This window comes from Micropterus salmoides, unplaced genomic scaffold (assembly GCF_014851395.1).
Source record: "Micropterus salmoides isolate LMB-PRFRI ecotype aquatic unplaced genomic scaffold, ASM1485139v1 Ms_hic_scaffold_21, whole genome shotgun sequence".
In the NCBI taxonomy this organism is placed as follows: domain Eukaryota; kingdom Metazoa; phylum Chordata; class Actinopteri; order Centrarchiformes; family Centrarchidae; genus Micropterus; species Micropterus salmoides.
The window spans coordinates 2,338,552-2,361,449 of record NW_024041262.1 but is presented as its reverse complement, the minus strand read 5'-3'; the positions used below and the strand labels follow the sequence as shown (position 1 = coordinate 2,361,449).

Here is a 22,898-nt window from a genome sequence, read left to right as displayed (position 1 = left end):
CATGCCAAGCTTCATGTGCTGAAACATCACAAATGTCCATCCATCCATCGTCGGCCGCTTATAACCACATCTCTCTCACACACACTCAAAACATTGAAACAAAACTGAATAAGTCTTGAAATCTGTTTATCATAGGTGGTCCATCAAAATATTTGATGCTGGAGGTGGAAGTTGAAAAACCCCCAGCACCCAGGTCAAGATAGTCATGGTCAATTGCTGAGCTAAAGTAAACCAGAGGTGACAGCCAGGGACTCTCTAAAACACTAGGAAGGATAAACATCCTCAGACAGGAAGTACCCTTCAGATTTGGTGTTGGCATCCCATGTGTCCCAACTGTATTTATAATAAGCAAATGCTGGGTCAGTCTCCTAAACTTTTTTCAAACCTGAACCTGGCTCAATTTATTTCCATAATACCTTCATGTGATCATCGGTAAAGGTGATGACTGTCCTATTTACTGGAATTACACAGACAGAATAGAGAGCATAAACTCAGACAGCTGAAAGCTCCAACACAATCACTAACACTGTGATATGCAGTTGAAAGTGTGCGTGTGCAAAGACTGAGATTCATTTTCTTTACAGCTGACTTTTAATATCAATGCTATAGAAAAATACAATCAAAATGAACCTGCCAAAATTATAAAAGACCTGCTACCAGACTAAGACTCGGTCACAGTCTGCAGAGGTTTGCCTCATGAGTCCATAAACAGTGGGTTAGTCATCCTGGGGTGCCCCCTTTAGACTGGACCTCTGCTTCTTCTGGTCCATCTGACCCATGACACGGTACAGTTTTTTCCGCGCCTCCTTCTGTCTCTTCAGCTTGGCCTCCTCCTGTTTCTCCTTCTGCTGCAGGAACTTCTTGTGTTTGGCGTGCTGCACCATGTGGGCTTTCTTTGTCTTCTGGTTGTGGACCGTGCTCAGAGCGTGGAGCAAGGCCGCCACCTTAAGGAAAGGGACAAGAAAAACAATACTTCTAGATAAAGCCATGTTTTAGTGCAGGGAGTAGTCCAAGGCCTTCTTGAACTTAAAGCAATCCACAACAAACTGGGTCATGTGTGCACAGCTTTGGCCATCATTTCTGCCACCTGTGATAACATTTTAATGGAGGACTGAACAAGCAATAGCCTACTGTTTCTGTTGTCGGTTCAGTACAAATCAGTGATTTGCTTGAGGTCATAGGTCATAAATGCTCACTCCTAACAAAGGCTGATGAGCTGCTGCAGTGAGACAGCAGGGCCAGGTTTTGCTCACCTTCCTCTCGTGGGGTTCTCTGATCACACTGGGCCTCTGAAGATCTCTGGGCACCTTTCCTTTGGGTTGCTGCTGTTTGGGTTTGCTCTTGAAGGGCAGGGCCTTCTGGAGCTCCTTGGGGATGTGGAGGGGGTTGAAATGTCTTTGGGCTCGGACCACCGGCTGGAAGGGAAAGCGATGGATAGTCACATGTCACACACTACTGTGTGAAGGACAGGTCTGCAGATGCTTTAACTGCAAGACAACTACGTGAGGAGTTTAACTGTCAAGCAAGCCAACACAAAACAAATATACACATACCTAAAAACACAATGAAATATATTACTAATGATTAGTTATTATTAGTGTTTTTTTATTCAATAACATATTTTGTCTATGCCAGACGACCCAAATATATTCCATTTACTGTGATATAAAACAGCAAATTCTCACACTAACTTAAAGTTACTTGACTTATCGAATACTCAGCTAATCATTTCTTTCATCGTTAATTCTCCCATTTTTGGATTTCCTTCCCATCTTTTAGCCAAAATTGTGCAGTGCATGTTTTGAGTTTGCATCTTGGAGAATGTAAACATCAGTAAGATCTATTAATAGCTTCCTTCTCAGAGCTATAGTTGGTAGGACTGTATTACACTGCTCTTACTCCTTCTTCCCTTCATCAGATCATGTGTAGAGATCCATCAGGCTGAGCCTACTCTACCTTGTAAAGAGAGTCCGTGTTGGGTTTGTTGCGGATACCCAGGTCATGTTTGAGCTGCCCCAGGGTTCTCATGCCCTCCCAGCTGTCCTTCTGACCAACAGGCAACAGCAGAGAGGTGACGGGGTTGTAGAGCTGGGGAACAGATACTGGAAACCAGGAGCGCAGGAACACGATGTCTGCACAACAAAGGCATCAACACAAAGGCATCAACTACAGAGGAGTCCTTCAGATGCAACATATCAGTGTCAAATGTTTTGTTCCACTTTTGCATAATGGCCATAAAATAAAAGACAATAATGTTTAAAAGTCATTTTTACCTAAAGTAAGCAGTATAGTGACAGTTACACACTCACCACTCATAAGGAGGCGGTCCTCAAAAGTGGCTCTATAAGCTCCTGATGGTGTCGACAGCGCCTTCTTAATCTGACCTCTGACCCCCGATACTGTTCGTACAGAGGCACCTTCAAATTTAGCTACTTCCAGCACTGTGTTGAACATGCCCTGTGAACACAGAGGGAGAGCGCAATCAAAACACAAGTAGCAGTAAGATTATATAACTGCTTCTTCACAGAGCACAAAGCACTGAGATCTCATTCAACACAAGGTACCTCTGTCCTTTTACAACATTCCATTTACTCTGCTCACAAAAAAGCAAACATTAGATACAAAAATGACATACACTAGATGTGTGGATTAACTATTTTTAATGATGCAGTGCTGAACAGTGTTTGATTTTTTTGATCCAGGTCAGAGGTTAAAAGTGTGCTTCATTTATTGTGACATGTCTGTCTTCTATGTAGTCCCTTCAATCCAGGACAATTTCACCCTCAACTTTGACACCGACTATGCTACAGATCAGCTTCCAAGTTTCCAAAAGTTATTAAAAAAAAAACATTAAAATCTGACACTAAAAGAATATTTCTTAAGAAAATCACATCCAATCTCACCTGTTTTAGTGGTCAAGTTTTTACATAAAGGTTGAAAGCCGTAGACCTAAATGAATGAGATATTTAAAAGATACAAGTAAAGAAAAGTTGTCCTACCTTAATGAAGGAGGTGTTCTTAAAGATCTTGTAGGGGTAACCGATGAGTTTAAGCTTCTTCACTATAGTCACAGACTTATCCAGGTCCAGGATGACTCCTGTGGCTGCAATACGGAAATTAGCCTGCAGAGACAAGACAGGAATTTATAAGTCAAAGTCTAATATATATATTTAGGCAGAATTCCATATAATTATGTAAATGAGAGTTACAACATATGATATTGCCATTTTACCAAACTTGTCACTTCTATTACGGCTGGAATAGTTTTAATTTTACTCTCAGTTACATCATTTCAAGAACTGAAATGGAACCAACTGTTCACACAGATGTTAGCTGCTATAACTAAAGTGAATAACTGACTTACTTTAGTTCCTGCTACTGACTGCACAGCCAGGAAGCCGGTGCCCTGTGGAGTGACAGGACCTTCATTGAGACAAAAAGAGAGGGAACGTTACTCGTTATTATCATCAGATATACATGATAATTACCCACGACTGCAAAACATTTCTTCTCAACAGTTCTGGAATACAAGTCTCATTATACAGGAAGAAATGACTTCTACTAACTTTACATAGTCACTGCTTAAACCTCATCAGATGACTTAATCACCATTTATCTCTATCATTTAAGAACACATGGCAGCACATGAATGACTGTAACACTGGCTACACGTACAAGTACAGCAATAATCCAATTTTGTCACTGAGACAGTAATAAATGTATAAGGCAGGCGTTAACAGCATAATCTGATTGTTATGTGATTGTGCTCTCAGCTGAAGTACCACCACATTGTAGTGTCATTATTATAGTGCATTCAACTCATTAGAGCCTAATTGGCTTATCATATATATATATATATATATATATATATATATAGTACTTGTGTTTGTTGGACAATAACAACCTAGAAATTGAAGTAGAAGAATGCCAAAGATATGCTTGAGGTTATTTAGAAACCTGGCACATAAACTGCTGTGAGTCACAGAGTGTGAGCCTCAGAATCATGTTGGCAGGTGTCAGTTCTTACTGTCCATGTAATATGCAACTAAATATGCTTGACACAATTTTATAGCAAGAGCTTACAGCTACTGCTAGATAGAATGGGCTGCCTCCTTTAACTAAGGAGTCAAATCATCCTGCTTTGGCTGGTATTCCCTCGTAGAATGTAGAGATCTTAATATGTTTTTATGTTTTACTTTTTAATATATTGATATAATTATATATAATTATATTGATAACGGCCAAGCTCTACTTAAGGCCTCATCCATATATGACTACCAGAGATTTTGCACCACACACAAGTGTTTATGATGCACCCGAACAAGTTCAGCATCACTGTCTCTTTCATATTCATATTTGTCTTAGAAAACATCTTTGTAGATGTTTTACTGTGTAGAAATGATAAAAAAGGAGAGCATCAAAGCGCAGATTTACTGCAGAGGTAGCACAAAGAGGAGTACACCACAGCATCGTGACATACTGATCAGGTGTGAGGCTGAATACTGGACAGAGTTCTGACAAAGTAACACGTTTATGAACATGAATGGGACTTTTGTCATACAGGAGTATGATTGGACTTTTTCCTGTAATCAGCCAATGGAAATGTCTGTCTCAGGATAATGTCTTACTCTAATTTTTAGCCTTAATCTTATTATTATGTGCATATAAACACAACCATTGAGACACACTACAACATACAATCACGTTAAGGTCCACTTAATCTACTATAAAACTTGAATCAGTAGCCCGGGGTTTTCTTTGCTTCAGTCACTGAGCCTGCCTAAATCTGGGACAGGCCTTTAATTCCTTTCCCACAAACCTCTCACTCAGCAAAAATGTGAAATAGGCTACTATCAAATTGTTTGTTTAAACCAGTATGAATATTACTTACTAACTTAATACAAATGAGGCTATCAAATAACTTTTCAATTACGAATCAGAGAGAGAGCGCATCTAGGCTTCTTCTATAAACTAACTTCTATAAAAACCAGCGTTTATGTGCCAAAACGTGTAGCCACACCAGTAAAAGGGACAGGTATCTAACTGGGACTCTGCTTTTAACTGATGTTTTTTTTCTAATCATCACTGTACACCAGCAGTCAGTAGTGCAGTGTGCCTAAAGTGTCTTACCCCAGATGGAGGCTCCACAGTGCATGTGCTGTGGTGTGTATTTGAGCAGGCGGTGGCGTCCGTTGTGATCCTCGATGTGGTAGAGGGGGATGGTCTGGAAGCGCCTCCAGCCTAATGACAGGATGAGGGGGTCCCGGGTCTTCAGGATGCGGTTATACCAACGGTGTTTCTTCAGTCGCATCTGACATACACACACAGCTTTAGGTATGTGCTTACTATTTTAAACTGTTGCTAAGAAAATCGAGGAGGACATTTAGGGATATTCCTCATGTCAGGACAGAAATCAGCCTCTGCAAGAAGCAGCAACCACTCGCAAACGTACGTCTGATAATACCATCAGAGGAGCAAATAGCAGCCATGGTGTTATTAATTAATTAATTTCATTTCATCCCAATATCTCAAGATAATTATAAGAAGTTAATTATCTCATTATATGGGCAAAATCAAGATTTTTCTTCAGGCAATGAATCCCATCATATATATCAATCGGTTGTGTGCATAAACCCAATTCAGAATATGGTTCTGTCAGCCTGATTAGACTGCCAGTAACACATCATAAACATTGGTGATTGACACCTGATGAAAATACACCATTACTATCCAAATGCTGTTATCTTAATGATTCCTTCCTGGCATCTGCCCTGTACAGTTTAGATGACGACTGATGGCCACGGACCTTAACTAAATGGGCTGTGTAATTCAGCAAATAAACCAGAGTTCATTTGAAGTCTACCCAACAGCTTAGCCTTAACAAGAAGGTACTACCAGTCACAAACAAACAAAGTGCTAATGGCAGAATACAATGAGAGCATTGCACATACCTGCAGGTATCCTACATTGCCCTCACCGGAGCCCAGACCACCGAGGATGATGGGATAATGGGGATCGAAGTTGGTGACAAATTCACAGGGTAGAGAGGAGATTTCTAATCTGACGTACATTCCTGGTCGGAAGCCTTCGTACTGCACTCTGGTCTCATCATCCACATCCTCAAACTCCGCCCTGTTCAGCTGAGGACAGAATGCAGCAACATATTCTCATACAAATACTCTCAGATAAAAAGCCAGGACTCTAATGAACATGAAGACAACAGCAAAGCCGAACACTGAATTGATCATATATCCTTTTGACATTTTGTGTAGGACATTCTGTACGATGAATCTTTATCAAATCAATCAACTCCAACAGCTGTTGCGTATCCAGAGCACATCTGTACAGAAGGCCCAAACCAGCTGCGGTACCTCAGCCTGCTTTTGCATCTCCTCCTTCAGGTCGTCAAAGTAAGTGGCATCTTCGTCATCGTACTCCGCATCAAATCGCTCCTTCAGCCTGCGCTTCTTCTCCAGCCGCTTATTCTTCTGGACCTCATCATCATCCACCTTCACCAGACTCTCTTCAGCTTCTTCGTCATCATCATCTTCATTCTCACTATTCTGTTGGTCACAAGGTGCACAAGACAAAACATCATCCAACTGAGAAAACTGGAGGTATTCAACCCTGAACCATTTGTGTATTTATCCACATTTTTGCTTTCAACACTTCCAATCACTGCAATTGTGGCAACTTTACCAAGGTGTGTTTCAGATGCTGTCAGGGTACCAGGTAAGTAAAAGATTTTCTTTTTTGGACCCTAAATATTGGTGTTTGAAATGAGCTGATTTAAAGTATAGCGAATAGCCTCAAACATGCTGCTCCTCTCCCCGCTGTTGATCTATCCTAACACACAGTGCGAGGTGTATTTAAAGTATTTGGACAGTTTGGTACACAGGATTCACAACCAAGGATGATTAAAGTGCAAACCACATGTAACACAGAACTGACTTTAGTAAAAGTTCATTTCTTGAAATGAGCACCGAGGAAATGCCATGATAATTTTCTAGTGGAACATGAACACTGGAACAGTGGCACAACTGTTGATTTTAACACAGTATCCACAACTATATCCTAATTACATTGAAATATTAATGGTCAGTCAGCTGGTGGAAAGTGAATGAAATGATGGAAAGAGGACCTACCTCAGCCTGATCCTGCTGCCCAGTTTGGCTCTTGTGGACTTCCCCTGTTTCCAAATCCTCAAAGTCACCATATAGCTCCTCTAGATACAGAAACACAACGAAAGCCTGTATGTTAGGGTCTTTTAAGCTACTACATGGTTTGTGTGCTTCAATAGTAACAAACAAAACTGTTCCCCTTAAAAGGACAGCTCAGCTACACCTTAATGCTTCTAAAATGTTCAAATCCAAGTAGCTCAACCATGTAAAGTCACCCTCTCACAACGGAATGATTATAACTGCGTTTTTCCCGACGATAAGTTTGAAGTTTGGATCACTGTGTTTGGCTGAGTGAAGTGGTTCTCCTCTCTTACCGTCCTCTTTCAGCAGTGTGGCAGCATCTTGGCCTTCTTCCCACTTCCCTGTTACAAAACAGTCCCTGATGGAGTTTAGCATCTGGGAAAAAATATTACAACTTATTAGTTTCATTTCAACATCTATTTTGTTTTGGTATTCATATCAACAGCACATTAGGAACTCCATCCGACACTATCTGTCCCAGTAACAGCGGTGTATTACAAACTACTGTACCTCCTCCAAGTCCCAGTCGTGGGAGGTCTCAGGGTTGAAGCGGGAGCAGTCGAGAGCGTTTGCTTGGAACTTTTTGCTGTTCTGAGGGCGGCTGACTCGAAACAGCCCCCCCAACTCCTCCTCCTCATCCTCAGAATCAGCTGACTCTACAACTGCACACAAAAATGACGATTGTCAAGACACTCTGACAATCAGAGCAGGTAGCAGTTTTGTAGCACACGTTTGTGTTGGTCAAAAACAACAAACAGCTAGAGACAGCTTACAGTGTAAAAATAAACTATCTTTCTGTCTCTTTATGAACTCAAACATATCTTTGGCATTTCTGTACTGACATATCTTGGGCTGGGCTAATATATATTGATACACATGCAACCAGAGCCCCGGCCTACCTGAACCATAAACCAGTTTTCTAAGATTGGGGACCGCTTCTTGTTGGCGTAGAAATGCCTGTGATGCTTTCTGCTGCAGACCCTCCTTCCACCTCAGAGCCCCTGTGGATGGAAACAGAAGACAGAAATCAACCAAAATCAAAATCACTGAACCTCCAGATGCTGTCTTCAGAATAACGTCGTGACCCATTTCTTTGTGGCTTAGACATCAGAACACAGACAGCTACCGTTAGACCAAAGAAATTTGCAGTCCTTGTCCTGACTCAAATCTTGAAGGAACTCCTTCTGTACTGTTTGACTTGACTCACGGAACAGGTAACGGTTTTGGCACAGCTGCACCGCAAAACCTTGCATTCTCTTCAGTTTAACACTTGAACTACAACGAGAAATAACAGTAACCGTCTAGTCCAAGAGAGCTAAAAATAGAGCTGCACTATGGTCTAACAAAAGGGAACATTTGGTTCAGGAGCTTTTGATCATATCACATGATGTTCACCAGTAGATGGAGTTTGCCCCTCATATTTTAAACAAATATGGACAAGAAGCCCTTAAATGTATTAGGATTTTTTTTGAATATCTACCATTACATGTATCTACCATACAGTTGGGCAAACTCCAGATACCGTGCGATACCTACCTTGTAGTGAGAGTTTTCTCACCTGACAACACTGAGCCAGACATTTAATCCCTAGTTGCTCCAGAGGTGTGCGACCTCTGACATACTCAGCAATTGTAAGTCACTTTGGATAAAAAACATTAGATGAATGAGTGAATGGAATGGAATGGCAGTGGTGCACCTCTTGTGGCCAAAATGAGTATTACAACAACAAACACAAACTGATCCTGACAAAAAACAAACCACCAGTTTTCACAGATTAAAAAAAGTGACTAAAAAGCTTTTTTTCATCTTTTGTTATGTGACAAACACAGGATCACCAGAATGCGTCTCAGTGCTTCTGTAAATTAATTATTATACAGTAAAAGAAAAACTACACTGAATGAAAGAAAAATTAACAACAACTACTCATACAGATTTAAAGTGAAAAATAAGAAGATCTGATAGTGGATTGGTACTCCTTGTATTTGAAGATAACCAGAGTAAAAGTAGTGTAACCCTTTCCTACAAATGAACACAAAAAGCCTGCTCTTACCCTGCTCTTCTTCTTCTTCTTCTTCATCCTCCTCCTCCTCCTCCTCCTTCACTGTGGTGCCAGCTTCATCATCCTCCTCTTCCACTGATTCATCTTCCTCCTCTTCCTCCTCCTCATCACTCTCTTCAGAACAGTGACCAGAGTCTCCTGCTCTCCCAGCCCCACCTTCTTGTTCACTCTCCTCACTCATCTCCAGGTCGTCTTCACTGTCAGCGAAGGCCGGCACCTCAGCAGTCCCCTCCCCCTTCTCCTTCCTCTCCTCTAGTTTCTGCTTCTTCACCGGCGGAGTGATGTCTGTTACGTTCTGATCTGTCTTGTCAGATTTGGCTCTTGCCTCTTTGAGCATTGTGGACAGGTTATCATTGTCTTCATCTTCATCCTGGTCACTGTCTTCACTGTCACCATCCTCATCATCACTGGAACCACTGACATCATCGTCGCCCTCCTCCTCAGCAAAGAGCACCTTCCTCCTCTTTCTCTGGGTGTTCGGATCCCAGACGAGCTTCTCCTGAAGACCGGTCTCTCTGAACACACACAAAACAAGAGAGGTTACGTTCTCTGTCACACACAAGGCTGCCGCACAACATCCGCGTGCTCTGTATTATTATTTCGCCAGTGCACAGTGTGTATAGACAAATCACATGTGAAAACTGACAAATTTACAAAACCCTCATCAATTTCTATTCAGAATTTTATTGTGTTTTATCGTACATACACAAACTATGTTATACACACTGTCCTTTATACATTTACATTACTTACATACCAGTCTGGCTCACAGGAAGTAGGCTGCGGGTATAATGGAAAATGTATATGCCATAGCAACACCGTCATGAGCTTTTATACTTGTGCGTTGGTGTCTGTGTCTTAAATGGACTAAAATGCTCTTTTAGGCTTTGCAAATGTTGCAAAATCAGACCGAGAGATCAAATTCTGAATTTGCGGGGGTTGTGATGCTCCCGTTGCTTCATCTTGGACTTAGCGCCGCCCAAGATGATTGTGATTGGTTTATTAATGGGTACAGCCAGACCTTTTCCAGCACTGGCAGAGCACTGAAACAGAGGGTGGAGATAGGTCTGGTGAGTTGTCTCACCCGCTCTGCTCGTCCATGTCTGTGGATTCCAGGGTGACAGAACCACTGAACAGAGACACCTTACTGGCAGCCATCTTGACATCCAGGGTGGCATGTGTATCAATGAGTGACTGGACCAGCTCTGTGGTGGGCCGCACCTCTTCCTGTACCGAGGAAACACAAATACACTTAACATTACCTAATCTGATTTAATTGGTCGAATTTTAAAATTAGTGAATCCAAGCACAAAAACGCAGATCTTTCAGATGAGGAAAACACTTTCATGCCAAGCAAACACACACACCTGCTGCTGATTGACGTGGTTAGCAGGAAGGTCAATGTACACAGCATCCTTGTCATACACAACCCCCCCAACCCCGGCCATGGGTGCATAGAGCAGACGCTCCTTCTCATTCAGCGCTCTCTTCTTCTGAGCGCCTGGCAGTGGACACGGATCTGGCAGGAAGTTTACGTCTGCCACCTGAAAGTCTCCTACACCTGCAGAAGAAAACACAACATATGTTTGTAAATGTTTCCAGGGAAATGTCATCAATACAATTTGAAGCACATCTGCTTTAGACAGCATGACGGGCAGTCCAAAAGGTTTTTGTAGGTAACTAGCACTATGTACCAGGGATATGGACCTGGCCTTTGTTTTTCAAGTGTGTCCCTCGCAGGTAGCCGTAGAGTGACACTGTCCGGTCAGACTTGGGGTCTGTCCTCACCTTCTCAGGGTCGGTCAAGTCCTCCATACTGTTTGAATACAGAAGGAATAGAATCATTGAGTGAGTATAAATTAAAAGCATGCATGTATACTGCTCCTTCAAAATGAATGAAAATGAAACATCAAACCATCTTGCAATGACAGGCAGAGGCAGGCAGAACCCATGCTAATAACGATGGCTCCGTTGTATGCAGCTGTGATCCTACATGAGAATTACCATTACCAACTGACACAAGGAAAATGGACTGCATTTATATATTACACAGACGACTCAAATCTCTTCACACTACATGACACATTCACCCATTCATACACTGACATATGCAGAGGCTGCAGTGCAAGGTGCCAACAACAGCCAGGAGAACTAATGAATCAAGCGGTATCCATCACCTTGATGGCACATCAAGGACACTTTGACTTGCAGACTGGAGGAACTGGGAATCGATCCGCTGACCTTCTGATTAGTGGGTGACCCAGTCTACTTCCTGAGGTAGCGCCTGGGTTAGGGTTAGTATATATTCATTTTTTTCATTGTATCTAAATCATGCCTGGATTTTATGGTGCTCTGTTGCATTTGATAGAGTCAGATGCTTACTGATAGTGGGTAGATAGGTACCTTTATTTTGTCACAATATAACAGGTTATATAGTGAAATTGAGTTTAACTCCCTTCTGCTGTGTAGCAGACAATATACATTAATAAAGAATCAATTATAAGAACGGTAAACAGAAATAAACTATATTCTAAGAGTCTGATAGCTTGGGGAGAAAAGCTGCTCTGCAGTCTGGTGGTGCGGCAGCAGAAACTTCTATGTCTCTTCCCAGAATGCAGCAGGGTGAACAGGCTGTAGCTGGGTGGGTACTGTCCTTTAGTATCCATAGGGCTCTGCGCAGGAAACTCACCTCACCGATATCACTGATGCTCGGGAGATGGGTACCAGTGATCTTCTGAGCAGTTTAATCACTCGCTGCAGAGCCCTCCGGTCCTGGGCCGTGCACATCCCATGCCAGTTATTTTTCCAGTCAGGATGCTTTCTATTGCTCCTCTGTAAAAGCTGACAATAACTTGGTGTGGGAATTTGGCCTTCTTATGCTTCCTCAAGAAATCCAGTCGTTTCTGAGCTTTCTTCACCAGCGTGGAGATGCGAGACGACCATGTCAGGGTCTCTGTGATGCTGATTCCCAGAACCTGTCAGCCATCTTTGGTGGTCATGTTAAATTTGAAATTCAAAAAAATGAACACACTACCTTTGTGCTTTTTAGCCCTCTTGTTGAATTTAAAACTATAAGAAGTCATTTAAAAGTGTGTGCTTTTATCCACGCCATGGCATTGCTATTGAATTGTGGATACAGTCACAGCATGCTCTGCTAAACTGGCGCACACAGCCTAAGCGTTCCTCGCTCTGAACAGGACTTGTAACGTAAGTTAATAGTCTACCAATTTTTTTTTACCGAGTGAAGTTTGTGCGAGAACACGTGCACATAAGACGACTGCTGCCTCCCGCAAGCGTGCGCGCCCGAGCACCCGATGACATCATCCATCCCGATGTTTCATTGCAGACATCGTCCGATGGAAATTTTGTAGACCTCGCCCAACCCTAATTGGGGCTTTTGAATTATATGGACACAGCCCACAGTATCCACTGCATCCAAAGAATTGCCTAATGGTGCATTCAGCTGGAACTCTCCAACTCTTATACTCTAATATCATATTGTAATTAGAAGGCACCTTCATCCAGGTATAATTAGTCACTGGTAAATGCATTACTTTAACCAGACCATTGAAAATCACTGTCACACAGATTGATCCTTTTGTACACCACAACCCTCAACACCACCCCAAGATGTGTAGAAGCTGTGAAGTGTTCAAGTCATGTCTTAGGATCGACAAAACACTAGTATGTATGTAGTATTTAAAACAATATGTAAAGGTTAGGCTGCAACTACACGAGGAGTTGACGGATCTTTGTTCTCTTTCACTTCACATCATCCATCTACATGTAACAGAGCAAATGCTGTAAACTGCCTGTAAACAAATGGGGATGTTGAAATTAAACTCATGCCAGTCAGGAGATTGCAGTCTCAGGTTTTCACTCACCGGTCAACCAGCACATAAGGGTGGGAGGTCTGCCACACCAGAGGACGAAACTTCATGACAGAGATGAAGCGACCGAGGTTCTTCACTTCTTGAGTCTGATATTCACCGTACACCATACCAGACAGATAGAACAGCTTGGCCCCCTGACAGGTTCAAGCACAAAAAAACATAACAACAGTCTTTAATCGGATGGTCACACTCTCACAGTACATACAACTTATACTATTGCACACTGTATATGAGCTAAGGGGGTGTTTTCAGCTGTAAAGGTGTAATTACAGTGGGTTTACCTGGTAGACCTCAGTCCAGAAGCGATGTTTGAGGTTTTTCTTGGTCTTCCTCAGTGTCTTGTTGTTCTTGAATGAATCCAGGTGAGTCAGCACACCCATGATACGAGGGAAGCCATGCACCTGGCAGATGTTGAGAAACTCAAATGTCTCCATCTCAAAGCCAAAGCTGGCATCAATCAACATCAAAACCTGGAGGGGGGAAAAAACAATGCACTCATGTAACTTCATTTAGTCAATACGTTATTCATCCCTCAATACTCTATTCAAATCCAGTTATTAAGCTTTAACACGGGACCATTCTGTTGACAAAAAGTTAAAAGGTACATTTATCAGTTTGTCAGTAAGTGAAAACTAAATGTTAACAAGCCTTATGGACTTAAAAACTACCCTCATTGTTGACGACAAAATGTGTAAAGCTGACTATATTACAAAGCACACACTTGTTTTATCATGTGATACTGCCTCACACTCAAATTCAAATTCAAGTCAGCTTTATTGGCATGAATGTATAACACCAGTATTGCCAAAGATACATATAAATTACATAAGAACAATTAATTTCATTTCACTCACTGTCAACCACATATCCTGTTTACAGGGCTAGAGCCTATCCCAGCGGACATTGGCAAAAGGCGCAGTACACCCTAAGGACAACTTTGAGTAGCCAGTTTACCTAGCCTGCATGTCTTTGGACAACTGTTTCATATGTCAGTGAAATCAACATTAAATGCACTTGAAAAACTCACCAGGTCCGCTACTTTCGCGAGGTCGATCATTGTATTAATGTCGTTGTTGCACTCCATGAAAGTGAGCCGGCGCTTCTTGCCTAAAGAATATTTATCAAACACAAATAATAGACACATAATGGTTAAATGTCTAATGGTGCACATGTATCCATGTCTCATTACTTTTATTACACACCAAATCGTATTTTTGTGGCGGCTCATAACATTATTCTGCACATGGGTTTGGCAGAGTCTGGTAAGACCTCTGAAAACCTCCCGTGCTGTCATCAGCAAGCTAACACAACCACACTGACGTTAACATGCTGATATTGGGGCGCCCTGATGGCCCAGGGGTTTCAGTAGCCGACCATGAACAGCAGTATGCAGTTAAAATCCTGCCAGAGACCTTTTGTTGCATATCATTCCCCATCTCTCTCACCTCTACTGTCATGTCTCCATAGAGGCGATTAATGCAGATCGTTTAGCTAAAGCTAATCGCAGCAAATCCCGTCTTATTCAAAGAATGTCAATCTGTTTCTGTGTAGATAAAGCATTGCTATAGGGCGCAATTATTGCAAAAATAACTTTCCAACAGAGCTTGATGGAAGTGTGAACCCTTTCTAACCCATCTACTACATCAGGAATAAGTGGCCAAACATACCAGACACGATGGTTACGGGTCCACATATGTCCCCGAGCTTCTGTCGCGTGAAGTTTTTGATTAGGCAGCGGATCAGGGTGCTTTTTCCCACCTTGGGAGGACCAACTACTACAATCACAACTGGAGGGGGTTCCAGGGGAGTCCGGTCTACAAGGGGGATGTGATGTTTTTTGGTCTTTATGTCCTGGGCCCTGAGGAAAAATATACATGAGCGGTAGTTTCACAATGTTTGTTTCATTCCTCTATTATTTTCATTAGCTGGTAACCTTGGAATTTACAAAATTATAGGTTATTCCTGTGTTCTTGTGAAAGTGGAAGCGTAAAGGCCAGGATAATTTATATAACATCTTGGATGCTGCAAGTCCATCTGTCTGTCAGATGTGTAGCACTACGGAGCCATCAGGACTGACCTGTGGAAGGTCTTGGCCATGCGTACAGCGGACTGAACCGCAAACGCTTTGGGATTGCGTTTCCGTTCATCCTCTTCTGTGGAGCCTCCCTGCTTCTTCAGCTTCTTCTTCTCTGCCTTTGGTCCGCTGTGCTTGTGCTGATGTCGCTTCTGCTCCTTAACTTTCCCGTCCATCCTGTCCGCTAAAGCACAGACAATGCCACGTGAGTGTTTCTTCACAGAGAATGGGAAGGACCAAAACAAAAGTCATGGATTCACAATTTGTTCATAGTAACTCCAATTAGGACTGGGCAATATAATTATCACAATATCATTTCCCTTGATAAATATCAAATGTTCTTTTAAATTCATTTGAATCCCAAACAAATCAGCACTTGTATTTATTTTGTTGAGGAAATTGCACTGAAAAAAGATTTTACTTAATATTAATCATGCATATTTGTTGAAAAAAGACCGTATTATCATAACTGTTTTGAATGTTCTACCACGACTGATTTGAATTTTAGTTTATCGTGATAACATTTTTGGCCATATCGCCTAAGTGTACCATAAAACGAAGAGACAAAATAGTGTTCAAAGTATAACCACGCAATGATTACAACTGACAGAAATAAAATATAGGATGTTTACTGTAAGCGCACCACTTTCTTAACACACCCCGTTTAGACTTGAATTCAGTTCAAGAATGGCTGTCACTGCAGAGAGAGAGGTCAGTGAAATGATGGTGGTGTCAAAGATGGCCCTTTATGTGTTGATGCTGGAACACCTTATGTGATGTAGTATGCTTCATCTCCACTGTAAAGGTTAACCTGGCAGTTTTAAACGAACATCTGTTCCACACTTAATAAAAACCAGTGACATACTAACAGTCCTATTAATAATTCAGACAACAACAACATGCAGTCACAGCAAACGCTGAAACGAAGCAGTACAACAGTTCAGCTAAACAACAGGAACCTTTTAATAACTTGGGTTGAAAGAATAAGTTCATAAAAGTAGGCTAACAAAACAAGTTAGCAAGTGCCGTTTCTCTGAGAAACGTACTTTTCTGGTAAAGCCATGCAAGTTAACTTACACCATTCATGAACAAACAAATCTCCATTCAGATAACCTCCCAACGCAAACAACTTCCGAGTTACATGACATTGCATTTATTTATTTTTCTCATTGTTGGAGAGAGGCCTTCGGATTCAGCGAAACACAAGTTTGTTGTTAACGTGAACAAAAAAAGGGCCATGCAACGTTAAGGATACCGGTGTTGTGTCAGAGTTACCTTAGCCCTAACCCTCAGCACAGGGGCCCCAGACTGTGTATTATTTCAGCTAGCTTGTCATTATGTAGGGTCACACATTAGTTTGTCTTTAGCTCAGAGTGCAATTAACGTTTTTATATATTAACATGATAAGTGAGGGAGTGTTATATACGGAACACAAGCAACAGCTAGTAACTTCTCTGCCTGTAGGAACGGAAGCTCGCTAGCAGTGTGCGCCGCTTCCATCTGCTAAATGCTCAGAAAATTTAATTAACGTTACTAGTCGCAATACCTGAAGAAAACCCTGTTGTAGTCTGCTCCCAGTCACAGCCAGCTTTTCTGTTCTCACGTGTGTACGGTGCATGGAAGTGACCTACGGCCCGGAAGTGTACGAAGCGTCCCTTCGTAATAAAACGAGTGGAAACAAAATTCTAAAAGGTTCCACGGTGAGGAACAAACTCGAACGGGATTCAAACCCTATTCAAGAGCGCCATCTAGAGGCTGGCATGAATGTGGCCTCTACTTGCCGACAGATGAAAAATATTCGGAATTTTTCAGCCAAAGTAATGAAGTGATGAATGTTACATGCAAAAAAGCAAGTTACATTGGATGGAGAGAAACAACTTTTCAAAAAGAACAGCAGAGGGCAGCAATGTCATGTTTTGAAGGGAAAGAAGGTGAAAGGCCAGAGGAGTTGAAACTGAAGATACCATTTATTTAATTAAACATAAAACCAGTATGGCTGATGTTGGTGTACTTTGATGAAAGAGAATAAGAACAGACTTTAATATCGTGAATATAGAAGAACTGAATTTGCTGTTTGGTCTCGGACAAAAAGAGGAGATGGTAAAAAGAAATGTGAACAAAGACGAAGAGAGGAAAGAAGATATATGAAGAAGAATAGAAAATGTAAAATAGTTGAATCCAAAGAGGAATAAATATGAAAAACAGAAGAGATGAAGGAAGCAAGGAAATAAAAGAGATACAGACAGAGATATTGAGAAGACATTCAGGCCTTCACAGACAGGGACTGTGGGCCCCAGCAAAGATGATTCATCTGTGCAGAACTGCACTAAAGATTTTGTCCCAGTTGACGGTGCCAGCAGACAAATTACAGTCCTCTGCATCTATATGGACAAGATTTAGCATCACAACTAAATCATCACAAAATAGATGTAACAATGCAAATGAGACAAAAGACAAAGCAACGAAGAAGACGGTGCTGGAAAAATACTTTCTGTCCAGTGTTTGATGGAAACAAGCCCTTACCTGAACCTGTTCTTTATCTCAAATCTTACGATCATAATTACAATCACTGTCGTCATCATCATCCTTGGCTTCTTTAGTGTCATCATTGTTATCATTAGCATCATGTTATGAAGAGTCTAATAAACCCTGAGCTACCCTCCTGGTTTTCAAAGCCTTTGAACTTCCACTTTAACATCAAGTGCATGTTGTCCTTTGGATGATCCATTTTCACCATCCTCCTAATAATATTAGTACTGTTATAATCATCTGGTTTGCTACATCTGGCATTTAACCCCCACCCTACCTGAAAGACATGTTCATGACACTGGCCCAGAGCCTTTTGACAGTGCATTAGGGCTGCATATTGTATGTCAGTGATCTTTCTTTCATTTGAATGGAATTGTCTCAATCAGCAACATTTCTTTTCTTCAAAATTATTATTCAGCCATGTGTTTTACTCATTCTAACTATGTCAACTTACAAAAATGAACACAGGCACAATCCATTACTAGTTCATTACAATATTGAATGACATGACTGCTCAAATCAAAGAGGAGATCTAACTAGAAAATGTACACATCGTTACAGCCGAAATGTTTCTTTTGAACTTTTTTAATCTTTGTTTATATGAGTAATAGCCAGTGATTATGTACCTCAGAGTGAAGCACTGAAAGGACTTGAAAAAGCAGTACAAGCTGAAGTGTTGGAAGGATGTTTCGGTTAAAGTGTGAGTGCAGAATGAGGAGCCAGAAATATAATTTAAATTTTTTAAGCGAAAGGTGTTGGCAGAAGTGTAAGTGAAGAAGGCAGTTGAAGTGTCATATGAACTGTAAGTTTTAGAAGGAACTAAAGGTAATCCAACTTAGCTTCACTGCATCTCATCCCCTCTCTCCCCTGCCTATCCTCTCTCTCTCTATTGTCACTGTCAAATAAAGTGGAAACAAAAGAGAGAGAGTTTAACAAAAGAGTATCAATGTGTTAATGCGTCATTTGCTGTGTTGGCACTAAAAGCAGTTGAACTGTCAGTTGAAAAATAGGTAATGAATGGATGGAGTTTACATTTGAGGAATCACTAAGGATGCCATTTAAATCTGTATTGCTTATATGCTTTAATGAGGTAGTAATTGTGTTTTGAATATTTTAATGGTTGAGGACAATCCAAAGCCTTGACTCTTTCCAAGCAACATCATAAACTCTGAAGCAGCTCTTTTAAAACATGATTCATGCAACAGTTTGCAAAGTCAGAAACTTTCTTGATTGAGAAGAAGGAGATTAAGAAGATGGATGGAGGTGGAGGATGAGATAGGGGAGAAGGTTAGAGAAACGTAAATTCATATGCCTGTCCAAACAGACAAATAGATTTAATAGGCTTTCTGTAAAAAAGCCATCATGCATCTACACAAAAACATGCTAAAAACTAAAACTAAAAGTGGGAAATGTGAATTCATTTCACAGCTTTTTCAAACCTTCATGTTGCAAATTTCTTTCCATTTAAAAATGAGCATTTGTCTGACTTTTTAGAGATGGAAGAAGTTTCAGGTCTCTTATCTTTTAAGTAAAAACAATACCATGCTACCCTGCATGAAGGGTATTATGTGTGAATGCAGCCGAAGCCACGCTCCATCCTGTCCACTGTGTCTGCACTACATAGGTGTGAGTGTAGTACGCTTGTATCAAACTCCGACAGACAGCAGAGGAGGAGAGAAGCAACATGCTCAGAAATGACACCATAACGTGGTAGAGACTCTCAGCATAGGTTTTATTACAGTTCAATTCTGGTACAAACATTTATCCGTCAGTGTGGCAGATAGCTTTCTGAGAATTACTCTCCAAAAAGAAAATTTACCAGTGTTAATTTCTAAGTTCTAAAGCACAAGTAAACTCAGCCAGACCTCAACACAAGCCTGCGGGAAATAGCCACATTATCGGATTTTGTGCATATGCAGCCGAAGCCACGCTTCATCCTGAAGTTGAAGTCATTTTATGTGTTGGCCTTCTGCGACAGGGTCCTCACTCCTCAACCCACAGGAATTTTGCCTAAAATGTTCAGTAGCCAAATTAACTATTTTAAAGCATGTAGAGATGAAAGGTCAATAATCATGGCCACTGATGAATAAGTATGGTTGATGAGCATACTTGCCAACCTCCAGACATCATACCCTAAATTGGGAGACCAAACCCAACTAGGCATTCTGGGGATCTTCCCACAGATTGTTATTTTCAGACATTGTTTTTCTGCATGCTGGTGAATCTATGAAGTTATTTTGTTGCCGAAATGTGGAGGAATGGGGGAAGGGACTATTGAAAAATTGGAGAATCTGGAGGATTAAATATGAGTGTCTATGACTGAATATCACACTGGTTTGAAAAAGTAGAGGAGACTAAACAAAGCAGGGTTCTGAATACCGTTTTCAGCAGTTTAGTTTAATGGTGAAACGTGCAAGAACATGCCATTTTCTTACCTTAGTTCTGCTCATCAGCACAACAACAGATTCCTTTGAAAAATGATCAGTATACCCAGACTCTCCTTGCGCCTCTGCTGATTGTGAAAAGATTTTATCCCACTTTGCTGGAAAGACAGAGTTGTTAAGATTTAGCATTACCCACTATCCTGCCTTACAAGATGTTGATCACCCACGCCAGGATTCCTTGAGCTATTTTAGTTCTACTACTCACATGAGACTATCCTCCATCCCTCTTGACATAGGGAAGTTTTTTATGTTTTATGGATTGTATTGGACTCTGTTTGCTATCTATTTTGAACAGTTGTCTATTGGTTGTGTCTTTAAAACCTGGGCTAGATCCTAACCTCCTAGATAATTATCATCCGATCTCTAAAATGCCTTTTCCCCCTCTAAGAAAATAGCACAGTATCTTTGAAAAGTCAGTCTGGGTTTTGTCAGTATCACAGCACTGAGAAAGCCATCTGACAAAGGCATGTGTTCAGTCCTGCTGGACTGAAGTGCTGCCATTGATACAACTGATCATGGCCTTCTTTTAGATTGACGGAGGCACTGGGTTGGCATTAAACTGGTTCTAATCATATTTGTTTAAAAGGAAGTTGGAGCCCCCATGACCGTATGTATGCAGGATAAGCAGTTGACGATGGAGGGATGGATGGATGGATAGATGGATGGATGGATGGAAGTTGGAGCCCCGCTCTGTAAGTTTAATGTAATGTTACTTATACTACCCACAGACAGGCAGGCAAGAGAAGAGAACAGGTATGCGTAATGCAGTGCCCCTGGATAATGCAGTTCACCCTCTAAACCTGATATGGAGAGGGCAGAAAAGAGTACCGGCAGCTTGTGAGAAGCGCCAGTGTGCAAGAAAAAGTCACGGTACACCAAAGGATAAAATGTAGTAGAAGTGCCAGTACCGCGTACAGGTGAGTACAGGCCTTCTTAAGCTCAGGTCATATATTTGTTTTTTGCTGAAGCTGAAGCTCCAGTGGTGTACAAAAAAGTAGAGAGAGAAAGAGAGGAGCTTGTGCAGCAACATTGATTGTTATGCAGATGATACTCAATTATATCTATTCAGAATCAATGTGCAGAATCTTGGAGTTATCTTTGATCAGGACATGTCCCGCTGTTGGGTCAGATGTGCGACCAGGCTGGGCCAGTTAAGCCTGGTCCCCACCTTCACCAGCTTTATAAACTTTGTTAGAAAATACTCCATTAGCTTTCTATAATAATCAATAAATTTGCAATCAAAAACTTCTCTGGAGACAGTCAAGAGTTTATTCCAGAACAGGACACATAAACCCGTACAACATCCCAGCAGGTCGGAGGATGAAGTCAACCCTATGGTCTGCAGACAGCCTTATATACATCTCTTCTGGGCTGGTTTGCCCCCTCCTTTCCTCATGATGAACTTCTTTTCCTCTGCTATTGTGTTGTTTTTACCAATTGCCACTGTTCTCCAGCTGTCATTCTTTACTGTATTGTTGACTTTATATGTCTTTATACTATTGGATAAGAAGTTCACCATTTACATTTTAACTTTAATCTCACCGTACTTTTTAAAGGTTACGCATGCTTAATTTGACACACAATTATATTTTTTAAACAATTAATATAAGAATAACATAAGTAAAGTTGCATTTTTCATTAATGCTTGGTTTCTTACAGCAATCTTGATGTTATGCTGGCAGTTTTCTGCTTTCTGCTTATTATCTCTCTGTTGTGTTTTTATCAAGCATCTGATGGTTTTTTGGTCATCCTATCTATCGTGATTTCTGACAGCCTCTGTTGCTTTTCTGCAAAGCAAAAATTCCTTAAGCAAATTCACTCAAAGCTCACACTGGCTATAATAACCAGAGGTTGGAAGTTGACAATCAAACTCCTTAATCAGTAATTAAGCATGTAGTCTTAATATTAGCACATTAACACATCAGCAGTTCCTCATGTAATCACAAAACAACAGTAGATAACAGTAGACCAAAGCATGCACTTGTCACAGCAGATTATGAACACCTGAAGCCTCTCCTGCTGTCATAAATCTACAGTAGATAACAGTTGAACAAGGCGTGCATAGTCTCAGTGTCTACGGTCAATGCTCCCACTCAGGGATCTTAACCACAGTGAGTTTGTTACTGCATTCATGATTACAGCACAGCACTTCTAAGTAGAAAATAAGACACATCTCGGTAATATTCAAAGATTAAGAAGTAAGTAAGAAGTAAGTAAGGACAATTAATAATATGTAATTAATGATTAGTACTAATTAAGGATACTAAAATGATCAAAAATGATGACCTGTCCTCTGCTGATCATGCTACGTTCACCAAAAACCTGACTTTGTGGAATAAGCTGGTGTCTTTTGTGCTGTGTGCTAAAGACAGGACATTCCTACTGTGATGGACTATGTTTATGTATGTTTTGTAACACAATTTACACTAATTCTGCTTCTACATTTTAACTTTGCTGGTGTTTTTGATGATGCCTTGCTGTGCTCATTCTGCTCCCAGAGCACACGTGCCTGCTTACACACACATGTGCTACTGCCTCACAGAGAGGACCACACACACTCAGAGCTATAGAGTCTTAACACTGTGATCTTAACTTTACAAAATAACTCTCTAAATGATGACAATAGCTATAGAGTTTTGACACTGTAATCCTAACTTTACACTCTAAAATAATACTTTAAATGATGCCAATGCAGAC

At 41.1% G+C, this 22,898-nt stretch overlaps 1 protein-coding gene across 2 annotated transcripts; it reads right to left on the bottom strand.

The window, feature by feature from the left end:
- Positions 1-109: 109 nt before the first annotated feature.
- Positions 110-16,876, bottom strand: bms1 (BMS1 ribosome biogenesis factor). Of its 2 annotated transcripts, none has more exons than XM_038735833.1 (23): positions 16,775-16,876; positions 15,232-15,412; positions 14,822-15,012; positions 14,182-14,261; positions 13,436-13,624; positions 13,146-13,288; positions 10,956-11,077; positions 10,629-10,822; positions 10,346-10,488; positions 9,253-9,776; positions 8,102-8,203; positions 7,713-7,864; positions 7,496-7,577; positions 7,146-7,225; positions 6,372-6,563; positions 5,952-6,140; positions 5,131-5,311; positions 3,365-3,423; positions 3,000-3,122; positions 2,310-2,457; positions 1,957-2,132; positions 1,254-1,415; positions 110-944 (listed from the first exon to the last, which is right to left on the bottom strand). In XM_038735833.1, the coding sequence occupies exons 2-23, from the start codon at positions 15,402-15,404 to the stop codon at positions 717-719; spliced, it is 3,633 nt and encodes a 1,210-aa protein (XP_038591761.1). In that variant the 5' UTR covers positions 15,405-15,412; positions 16,775-16,876; the 3' UTR covers positions 110-716. The 2 variants fall into 2 exon arrangements, with proteins under 2 accessions (XP_038591761.1, XP_038591760.1); XM_038735832.1 differs by having other exon boundaries at positions 15,232-15,443; positions 16,775-16,869.
- Positions 16,877-22,898: the final 6,022 nt, after the last annotated feature.